At 37.0% G+C, this 10,310-nt stretch overlaps 2 protein-coding genes across 3 annotated transcripts in view; one reads left to right on the top strand and one right to left on the bottom strand.

The window, feature by feature from the left end:
* The first annotated feature begins 263 nt into the window (after positions 1 to 263).
* On the top strand, positions 264 to 5,108 carry ptchd3b (patched domain containing 3b). The gene is made up of 4 exons (XM_016489829.1): positions 264 to 1,077; positions 2,406 to 2,527; positions 2,627 to 2,772; positions 3,401 to 5,108. Exons 1-4 carry the CDS (start codon positions 358 to 360, stop codon positions 4,927 to 4,929), a joined length of 2,517 nt encoding a protein of 838 aa, XP_016345315.1. The 5' UTR covers positions 264 to 357; the 3' UTR covers positions 4,930 to 5,108.
* Positions 5,109 to 5,811: 703 nt separating this feature from the next.
* Positions 5,812 to 10,310, bottom strand: part of LOC107691224 (ATP-dependent zinc metalloprotease YME1L1) — a 13,255-nt gene continuing 8,756 nt past the window's right edge. For both annotated transcript variants that reach the window (XM_016489731.1, XM_016489740.1), the window contains exons 10-18: positions 9,947 to 10,079; positions 9,777 to 9,839; positions 9,553 to 9,665; positions 9,262 to 9,417; positions 8,237 to 8,388; positions 7,930 to 8,056; positions 7,613 to 7,686; positions 7,135 to 7,221; positions 5,812 to 6,981 (exon numbers count right to left, since the gene is read on the bottom strand). In XM_016489731.1, coding sequence (XP_016345217.1) covers positions 6,838 to 6,981; positions 7,135 to 7,221; positions 7,613 to 7,686; positions 7,930 to 8,056; positions 8,237 to 8,388; positions 9,262 to 9,417; positions 9,553 to 9,665; positions 9,777 to 9,839; positions 9,947 to 10,079 — 1,049 coding nt within the window. In that variant the 3' untranslated portion in view covers positions 5,812 to 6,837. The remainder of the gene's footprint in view (positions 6,982 to 7,134; positions 7,222 to 7,612; positions 7,687 to 7,929; positions 8,057 to 8,236; positions 8,389 to 9,261; positions 9,418 to 9,552; positions 9,666 to 9,776; positions 9,840 to 9,946; positions 10,080 to 10,310) is intronic.

Raw genomic sequence — 10,310 nt, 5'->3', positions numbered from 1 at the left:
TTGAAACTTTTGTCTCAGATGGATTGATGGTGTTGAGATCAGATCTTTGTGTGAATTATGCTGAGGTCGTACAAATTGCGTGCAAAAATCCCACTGGATTAAGGCAATTAATTCTGAAAGGATCTGGAAACATCATATGTAACATCAAGTATAGCCTATTTATTTAGGCTACATTTTTGGGTAAATATAATATATACAAGCACAATTATGCACGCTCAAAAGGAGAGGGTATGCAAATACACTTACAATACTTAGGCTACAGTAAGAAAATGAGGTGTTACATATTCAAATGAGGCATATATAATCCGCACATCTCTCCGCCAGGTGTACAAATCAGCGCACATCTCTGCAGTAGTCATGGTGTCCTGCATCACAGACTGCATTGAAAAGCCCATCCGGCTTTGTTTTGAAAGTGTCGGTAAATTCGTAGGGCTTCACCCGTGGTGGTTTGTCACTTTACCGCTGGCTGTGTCCGCAGTTCTCGGAGGAGGATTTTACTTTTTGAACGACCTGAAATCAAACGACATAGTGGAGCAGTTTACACCGAAAAACGGCCGCGCTAAAGTGGAGAGGCGTTTCTTTCGAGAAACCTTTCCACAAATGGACTCACAATTTTCAATTGTACGATTGAACACTGATGGGGTTTTTGCATCTTTGATATTTTCTTGTCAGACAAACATACTCAGTGTTGCCGCACTAGAGGAAATCCTCCGCATAGATGGAGAAGTTAGAGGAATCACCGCAACGAATGACGCACAGCAATTTGTGTTTTCGGATATTTGCGCAACTGTGAACGGGACATGCAACTCTAACCTAATGCTTGATGTTCTAAATTACAATGCCAGCAACATTCATTTGGTCAAAATAACGTATCCTGAGTACTGTCATTCCGAATTCAACTGTGTCCACATGGGAAATATCATTAGTAAGGTGGAGGTGGATCACAATGGAGTTGTTCGAAGTGCCAAAGCAATGAGACTTTTTTATTATCTGCAAGAGAGCAATACTTCACTGGAAGATGCCTGGCTTCAAGAATTGGTAGACTTGCTCTCTAATGTAACGACCTCTGTATCAGAAGTAAGTATCTTTGTAGTCAATATTGGTTTGAACATTTGAATCTGTGTATGTACAGTTGAGGTCAAACGTTTACATATACACCTTGCAGAACTTGAATCTTCTGTAATAGTTGCATACGAGTCCCTCAGTTGTCCTCAGTGTGAAAAGATGGATCTCAAAATCATACAGTCATTGCTGGAAAGGGTTCAAATACACAAAGATGCTGAAAAACCAAAGAATTTGTTGGACTTGACGGATTTTTCTGAAGAACAGCAGGCAGTTTAACTGTTCAGGACAAACGAGGGACTAATGAAACAAATTAGTGGTTGCCAGAACTTCACCGTAAAAAATATGGTAGCAACATTTTAGGTGTCATGCAGGGAATTCTGGGAGTGTCAGTTTACGGTTTGTCACTGTAAATTATACAATTACTTTTTCACTTCCAAAAACCGTATTTTTAAGTAGTATTTTACTGTAAAATTACATTAAATGTAATTACATTTATTCACCGAATATAGTATGGAAACTTACTGTTAACAGGTTTTTACTGTAGCATTTTTACAGTCTTTTACTGTTAAATCACAATAATTTTTTACAGTGTGGATCATCCAGGTAACAAAACAGTATTAAGAATCAAGCGTATGTAAACCTTTGAACGGGGTAATTTTTATAAATTCAACTATTATTTTCTCTTGTGGACTATATGTAAACGTCACTTATGTGCAATATCCTATTCAGGTCAGTACTAAATAAAAAAATAACATGCATTTTGTTTGATCCCTCTTATTTTGGTAAAATAATGAACATTTAGCAGATTCTGGAAGTATGTACCGTAAACTTTTGATCTCAACTGTATGACCATTGTGTTAAAAATGTGTAAATGTTTCCCTGTTTTGAATCTTCTATTAAATTACATATAAACATGCCCAGTAAATTTAAGAACTACTAAGAATGCTACATGAAAGATTAATTTGGAAAATCTAAAATGACATAGTCATGAACTCAATCATAATAACATTATCACTCTTGTCAATTTTTATAAATTACGGAGCACATTAATGTTGCTAAATATTTTTGCACGTTATGAAAGTGCTTAACCCTTTGCATATATAGTGGCTTCAAAAGGTAGAAACTTCAGCCACACTTAAGGCATTGCATCATATGTATACAATCAAGTGCCATTTGCAAACATTTTGTGAAATGTTTATAATAAATGCCAAATGGTTTGGGCATTCATACATTAATTTTGTATTTAGGGGGGTTTCTGTATCTCATACCGTGATTCTTAGTCTAATCAATCTTAAGTATGTGACTAAATGAAAAGTTTTAATGATAATTATTTTTCTCAGGTATCCTATTTCACATCCATGTCAAGACAACAGGAGTTTGAGAAGAGTACCCTATCTGTCACTGAACTTTTTGCAATTACTTATTTTCTTGCCATCTCATTTTCAATAATATCTTGCCTGAGGTTTGTGAAATACTGATCATGAACTAAAAAAAAATCTTTCAGATTGCAAATCTGATAATAATTGCAAATATGTATGCATTATTTCATTTCTCTCATCAGGTTTGATAATGTGAGGAATAAAGCATGGGTGGCTTCTCTTGGAGTTTTCTCCACTGCACAAGCTGTGCTGTCCAGCTTTGGGTTGCTGTTACTCATAAAGGTGCCATTTGTTATTACTGTGGCATCTTCTCCATTCCTTATTCTTGGTAAGATACTGTGTCTTAGATCATTTTTATTATGTTTACTGTTTTGAACTTAATCAACCCTACAGTTGGTACAGGATGGTGGTAGTAACAGCAAGGTTGCAAATCTGATTTCCAGGTTACAGGTGCAGCAGAAATACATTGGTCCCCAAACTAGTGTTACCTGAATAACTATTTAGTAATACACATTTCCATTCTAAAGTCTTGCTGCAAATCATCTATATTTTATAATATAGCCCAAAAATAATATTTAGAGTATTTAAATGCACTGAAACAATTTTTAACATTTTGAAGCAAAGCTCACTATTAGAAGACTTTTTGGGCAGAAAAATGCTTAATTTAAGAATTTACACGGTTTTATACATGTAAAACTGACCAATATGCATGATATATATTTTGAGACATGGTCAGATTTTCAATGCTATATAGGACATACAGCTTTATTTATGATGGGTTCTTTCTAAATATGGCCATGTGATTTAAAAAAAAGGTGCTAGGGGGTGGCACATCTTACCCCACATGCTGTAAGTCGCATTGGATAAAAGGGTCAAAAGGCATAAATGCAAATGCATTGCAAATTCTACAGAACTGACACGTTTTAATTTCAAGATGTAAAACTGTTTTTTTTTAGGAATCGGTATCGATGACATGTTTATCATGATCTCCAGCTGGCAACGGACCAACATTCAAGACACAGTGCCTAAACGCATGGCTGATACCTACAGGGAGGCAGCCGTTTCCATTACTATCACCACCCTGACTGACGTGCTAGCCTTCTACCTCAGCTACGGCAACCCTTTCGGCTCTGTTCAGTCATTCTGTCTGTACGCAGGCACGGCTGTCTTGTTCTGCTACTTCTATAACATCACTTTCTTTGGAGCTTGTCTGGCTCTGAATGGCAGAAGGGAGGGGGCGAACAGACACTGGTTAACTTGCATGAAGGTCCCAGAAGAGGTCCCACCAGGACGGTCTAAAGTGTATACTCTGTGCTGTGTTGGAGGATCTTACGACCATAACACAGGAACCGAGGAAGAGCACCCAATGACACTGTTCTTCAGGAAGTATTATGGACCATTTTTGACAACTGTTTGGAGTAAAGCATTAGTAATTTTTATTTACGGAACATACATTGCTGTTAGTGTTTATGGCTGCTTGCAACTTAAGGAAGGCATTGATCTCAAGAACCTAGCACTTGATAAATCGTACATCGTCCAATACTACAAAGCTGAAAAGACATACTTTGATTATTATGGTCCAAATGTAATGTTAGCCATCAACGGCACATTTCCATATTGGGAGGAGAGCAAACGCAATCAACTCGAGTCGTGTATTGTACGGTTTCAGGAGTTGAAGTTTGTCAACAACTTGTCAACATCTTGGCTTCATTCCTTTGAAAAGTATGCAGAGGAACACAGTAATAACATCAGCTCAGAAGGTCAATTTAAAACACATCTTTATCAGTTCCTGGACCACCAACCAATGCTCAGACAGGATGTCAACATATCCAATAACGACATAACTGCTTCACGTCTGTTTCTTCAGACAGTTGTTCAGAATTCAACAGAAAAGAGCGTGTTGAACTCACTACGGAAGACAGCAGAGAGCTGCCCATGTCCACTGTTGATCTACCATCCAGCGTTTATATATCATGATCAATATACAGTAATAGGGCATATCACTCTTCAGACCGTCATTGTGGCAACCCTAGTAATGCTGGTCATCTCCCTTGTGCTGATTCCAAATCCTCTTTGTGCCTTGTGGGTGGCCTTTGCCATCGCTTCAGTCATTTTGGGAGTCACCGGCTTCATGGCACTGCTAGACATTAGTCTTGATTCAATCTCAATGATAAACCTGGTCATTAGCATCGGCTTTTCTGTGGACTTTTCTGCTCATATCTCCTACACATTTGTGTCCAGTTCTAAGCCCGATGTGAATGAAAGAGTTGTGGAGGCCATGGCACACCTGGGTTACCCCATACTTCAAGGGGCTCTGTCTACAATTGTGGGTGTGGTTGTGCTATCAGCTTCCAGCAGCTACATATTCAGAACGTTCTCCACCATTGTGGTCCTAGTCATTACTTTTGGGCTGCTTCATGGCATTGCTTTTATTCCAGTATTTCTAACTTTCTTTGGATTTTGCCACAAATTATGGCAGCACTGAATTCAAAAATCCAACTTCTGCTTTTTCTTCAAATGTCCGCCTTGTAAAATTAACATTCTATTGAAAAAGAGAAAAAAAAGACAATTTCTTGTAGTTGCTTTTAAAGCACTTACAAGCATGTTTAAACTATAGTCAACGCAGATTTTCAAGCATGCGTTTTAAATGTTTTCCACATAAATATTATCCCAGAATTGTGCAAAAAAAGTAATGGAGTTGTAATTCATAGCAAGTAACTGTAATATGATTACAGTAACATGTAACCTGTAGATTGTCATATTGAAATGTTAACATTTTTAATAAAACCCAAGTGATTTCTGTTCCTCCACTGAAAGTCTGTTTAGCATATTTTGATGTGATTATATATGTGCTTTTGTCAGTGTTAATATGTGAATAAAAGCCTAAACTAATTCTGTTTAAAGTGTTTTTTTTTTACAATCTATTAATGAACCTGTTAAACTGTCAAAACGTCGGGTGAATGGACTTTAAATGGAGGGACAGAAATCTTGGATTTCATTAAAAACATCTCGATTTGTGTTTCAAAAATGAACGAAAGTCTTGAAAATGTCATAAGCGAGTAATTGATGTCTAGCTCCATCAAAAAATGAAAACGGTGTCATTTTAACTCTGGCTCCTAGAAGAAATCTAATTACTTTTTAAAGCAAAGAGACTTCACTGGGTGAAAATCCTCATACTTTTCATTTGGGCCAGTAAGCAACCATTTAGAACACCCTAGCAACCACATATCAACATGCTAAGAACCGCTCCTTAGCAATATCCTACATCATGGCACCAACTTTTTTAGTTTAGACTTGTTTGGTTGTGTAATATGTTCTTGCAATGCAGAAGTTGTCACAGTACATGAAAACAACAATTATGCAGAGTTATGTTTCCTTTATTCAGTTCAACTCCCATTTGTGTGTAACAGCATCAAAAGAAAAATAATTTTAAATGACAAACCAGGCAGAACTCAGACTAAAATCAATCTAATACACTTACATACAATACCCTCATTTTGAATTTTATCGATTATAAATCTATACTGTATATACACAACTAAAACGAGCTTGGGTAAAAGGCAAACATACATGGAGGCAAGGTAAACTCATAAATGTAGAGCTACTGTACATGAATAAATAATGTGTAGAATAACGCTGAATAAACCCAGTTTAGCCACTGGAACTAGAGAAATGAATATCAAATATAAAATTTGAATGAATATTACATTTAGTCTCTCTTTTGTTTAATGATTAATGAAAGTGCAGAAATAGAGCTCACACTACAGGAGTTCACTGATCACTGATCCACTTGGAATTTCTTGTCAAAGTTTATCTAACAACATACTTGGGTTCTGATGTATTGACTTGCTGTGACTAAAACTTTTTGAAGCAGCATTGTTCACAAGCCGATATTATGATATGCATCACACAAACAAACATAAATGTCCCAGTACCAAAGTGCTTCGATATATTCCCTCAGTGAAAAATATATTCCCATACATTTCTCAAAGGTCACCATGAAACATATGCTCAGCCTGGCTCAGACAACGGTGTCAGAAACAATGAACAGCAATTTGTTCCTAACTTTATAGTAAACTGGACTGGTGCTTACAGCTTAATGATTTATTCAAAATTGTCTTCTGCTCCACTTCAAATAAGGCAGCACCCTAAAGTCAATGGTACAGAAAAACACTTAAATAGATACTAAATGAGTTGAATTCTCATATAATTTATTTGGAAGAAAATCCCAAGCATGTAAAACTGAAACTAATTTTAGAGATCTGGCTCAGGAAAAAATACATCTTTACCAATGGGGAGTGTCGGCCTACCAAGCTCTTGGTTGCATATGTACATTCATGTCTTTTAGAGTTTCATTGTCCTTTCCCTGCTGCCTGAAGTCCCTGGTGAGCCCTCATCTGCTTTCTAATGTCTTTCCCTCTAAGACCAGCTGGATCTCTTTGGCATCCAATGTCTCATACCGCAGTAAAGCCTCAGCAAGATTTTTGTGCTCCTTAGCACGAGACTTCAGGAGGACTTTAGCACGCTCGTAGGAATCCTAGGAGCATTCAAAGAAATATGTGAGCCAAAAACTGGACAAATTGGTAGCTGGTATTAAGAAATGTTAAGAAAAGTGCAGGCTGTTGAGTGCTTAAAAATGCAATGTTGTAGTACTGATTTGAGGATAGAATTAGATCAGAACAAAGTTTACCCTCAGAAGTATCCTGACTTCATGTTCAATGGCTGCCTGAGTTTCTGGGCTCTGCTTGGTGAGGTCAGCATATGTCATCACACCCAACTAATAACAAAAAAAGAATGACACAAAAATCAAAGAGTCAATGAAAAAAAAAATTATATAAAACTATTTTTTAAAACCTGGCAAGCTGCCTTGCTTTCTACTGAATCCTAACTGTCATGGAAACTCAAGCGACATGTGAAATAGTTTAGTACAGTGACAAAATTAGTAAATAACATGCAAGTTGTTTCATAACATTTCCCATTTAATATTTTTCCTTACACAACATAAACAGGTCTTTATGCATGACAATAAGGGTTCATGATATTTGATATTCAATAAGTTTGAATACAACCAACTCTTTAAACAGAAAAGTAAATAAAGTCTGACAATAATATCCATATATACACATGTATATTCAGTGCGCAAAGACAATTTGCTAAATATGACGAACCTTTTCACTCATGCCAAATCTGGTCACCATCATTTTGGCTATTTTTGTAGCGCTGTCAAAATCACTTGATGCTCCTATGTGAATATAACAAAACATTACACAGATGAAAAACAGAAATAAGCGATTAGCATAATTTTGTTACATTTACTAATTCATGCAGTGTCCTCTCACGTATTTGAAAAATGTGATGTACAATAAACATTCATACTTACAGCCAAGTCATTCTTATAATATAATCATATAGTCTTTCATCTTACACAATACACAAACGATTTGAATGACACTGCAACACCAGAGCAAACAGTACCGCAACATACCAGTGGTGATATTCTCACTGCCAAAGATGAGCTCTTCAGCCACTCGGCCGCCCATGCTGACGTCCATCTGGGCCAGAAGTTGAGCACGAGTTTCACTCCAGCGGTCATTCTCTGGGAGCATGGACACCTAACAGAGAAGACAACAAAAATACTGGCACTATTAAGGCTGACTGTCTCTCACTTGAAAAATAAACAAGCAGCTCATCTCTCTAAAATATTCTAAACCTGACTTTACAATTTCAACCCAAACTGAAGAGATGAGCCCTTTCAAAATAGAGATTCTCATAATCAATTAAAATGTACTCACATGACCCAAAGTTGGGCCTCTCGGCATAATAGTGGCTTTATTTATGGGCATGGCATCTTTGGTGTAGTATGCAATAATAGCATGGCCTGACTCGTGGTACGCTGTGATCTCTTTATTCTTCTTGTCAATCTCTGCACTCCTGCGTTCTGGCCCTGCAGAGGGGGAAAGTGAATGGAAAACAAGTGATGCACCAACAATTCAGCAATTGAAAATATTCAATCGAAACAGCAAAAAAAAATAAAAATAAATTCAGTTTCAGCCGAAATGGTTAGGAGGGCCAAACATTTGCACTTTTCTGATGGCGCACACTGTGTCAGCATCTATTTGTGACCCTGGACCACAAAACCAGTCACATTATCACATTATCTGAAAGCTCAATAAACAAGCTTTCCATTGATGTATGATTTGTTAAGATAGGATAATATTTGGCCGAGATACATAGATTTTACTATTTGAAAATCTGGAATCTGAGGGTGCAAAAAAATCTAAATATTGAGAAAATCGCCTTTTAAGTTGTCCAAATGAAGTTCTTAGCAATGCATATTACTAATCAAAAATTAAGTTTTAATATATTTACAGTAGGAAATGTACAAAATATATTCACGGAACATGATCTTTACTTAATATCCTAATGATTTTTGGCATAAAAGAAAAATCAATAATTTTGACCCATACAATGTATTTTTGGCTATTGCTACAAATATAACCCAGCGACTTAAGACTGGTTTTGTGGTCTAGGGTCACATTTCATACACACGATGTGAATAAGCTGCAACAAGTAAACATGTCAGAATGGACAACCGAACAGCTTTACTATGACTGGTTTCATTTATCGAGTACACGACACCCTGAACCACATACAGAGCTCAGTTACCCAGTTGCCCAAATTTAAAACTTTATTTTTAGTTCGGTGTTTCTGCCAAAAAGTTATTTTTGGTGCATCACTATGAAAATGTAGAGGTTTTATTGTCTAATATGAGCAGCAAAGTTTATTTCAGCATGCAGAATAAGTTACAGGTACCTACCCATCAGTATTTTGTCCTTCGCAAACTCCAACTCCTTCATGGTCACCATGTCTTTACCATCCACAGCTGCCTTTAGTGCGGACTGATTAACAAGATTCTCCAGATCGGCTCCAGAGAACCCCACCGTTCCTCTAGCAATGATCTCTGCCTCCACAGCTAATGACCAGAAAATACAATAATCCTTAAGAACAATTACTTTACTTGCTGTACTATTACTTTTTTACCTTTCAACATTAATAGTTCAGAATCTAATAGGTACATTTGAAAATTAATCTTTAACAGACCACTTACCAGAGTCGACTTTAATTTTTTTAAGGTACCACTTGAGGATTTCAGTGCGGCCCTTCACATCTGGTATGGGGACAGTGACCTGCATATCAAAACGGCCTGGCCGGATCAGAGCACTGGGGAACAAGATTCAGATTTTCTTACCAATCAGCAACATTATATAAAAAAAAATAACTGTCAAACAAGCAGGCTTTTGTCTTTAGATATTTGAAATGCAATCTACGTACTTATCCAAAGCTTCAGCGAAGTTTGTTGCTCCAATTATGATGACACCTTCATTTGGCTTGAACCTACATATGTTAAACACCGAAAGTTAGTGAAAGAAACTTACAAACCTTTCACTCAAACGAGTGCAGTCAAAAGTTGCAATGGAGTCACTTTGAGTAGCACAGCTCACCCATCCATCTCTGCTAGAAGCTGATTGATTGTCTGTCTAGAATAGGGGTGCATAGGGGACTCAATCCTCTTTCCTCCAACACTATCCAGCTCATCAATGAAGATAACACAAGGAGCGTTAGCTTTAGCTTCCCCTACAGGACAAATGCAGGAGAACTGCTTTAATACATACATACATACATACATACAATGACTCATTCACACTTTTGGTTACTTAGGCCTTGGCGATAAAACGGTATCAATATTTATCGACGGTACACCTTCTTCAATGACGATATAAAAAATGTTCGATATAGTGCACGATATAGGCACGTGCTATGAGTGACGCAGACAGCACACACAAACACGAACACATGCTGAAATGA

Source organism: Sinocyclocheilus anshuiensis, unplaced genomic scaffold, assembly GCF_001515605.1.
Source record: "Sinocyclocheilus anshuiensis isolate Anshui unplaced genomic scaffold, SAMN03320099.WGS_v1.1 scaffold894, whole genome shotgun sequence".
NCBI lineage: Eukaryota > Metazoa > Chordata > Actinopteri > Cypriniformes > Cyprinidae > Sinocyclocheilus > Sinocyclocheilus anshuiensis.
This window is presented reverse-complemented; position numbering and strand designations above follow the sequence as displayed.

Bases quoted from the DNA above. Each gene is read 5' to 3' on its own strand.
- ptchd3b (XM_016489829.1), top strand. From the start codon at position 358: ATGGTGTCCTGCATCACAGACTGCATTGAAAAGCCCATCCGGCTTTGT. The intron at 2,528-2,626 runs GTTTGTGAAATA...TTCTCTCATCAG, and splicing joins TCAATAATATCTTGCCTGAG to GTTTGATAATGTGAGGAATA. The intron at 2,773-3,400 runs GTAAGATACTGT...GTTTTTTTTTAG, and splicing joins TTCTCCATTCCTTATTCTTG to GAATCGGTATCGATGACATG.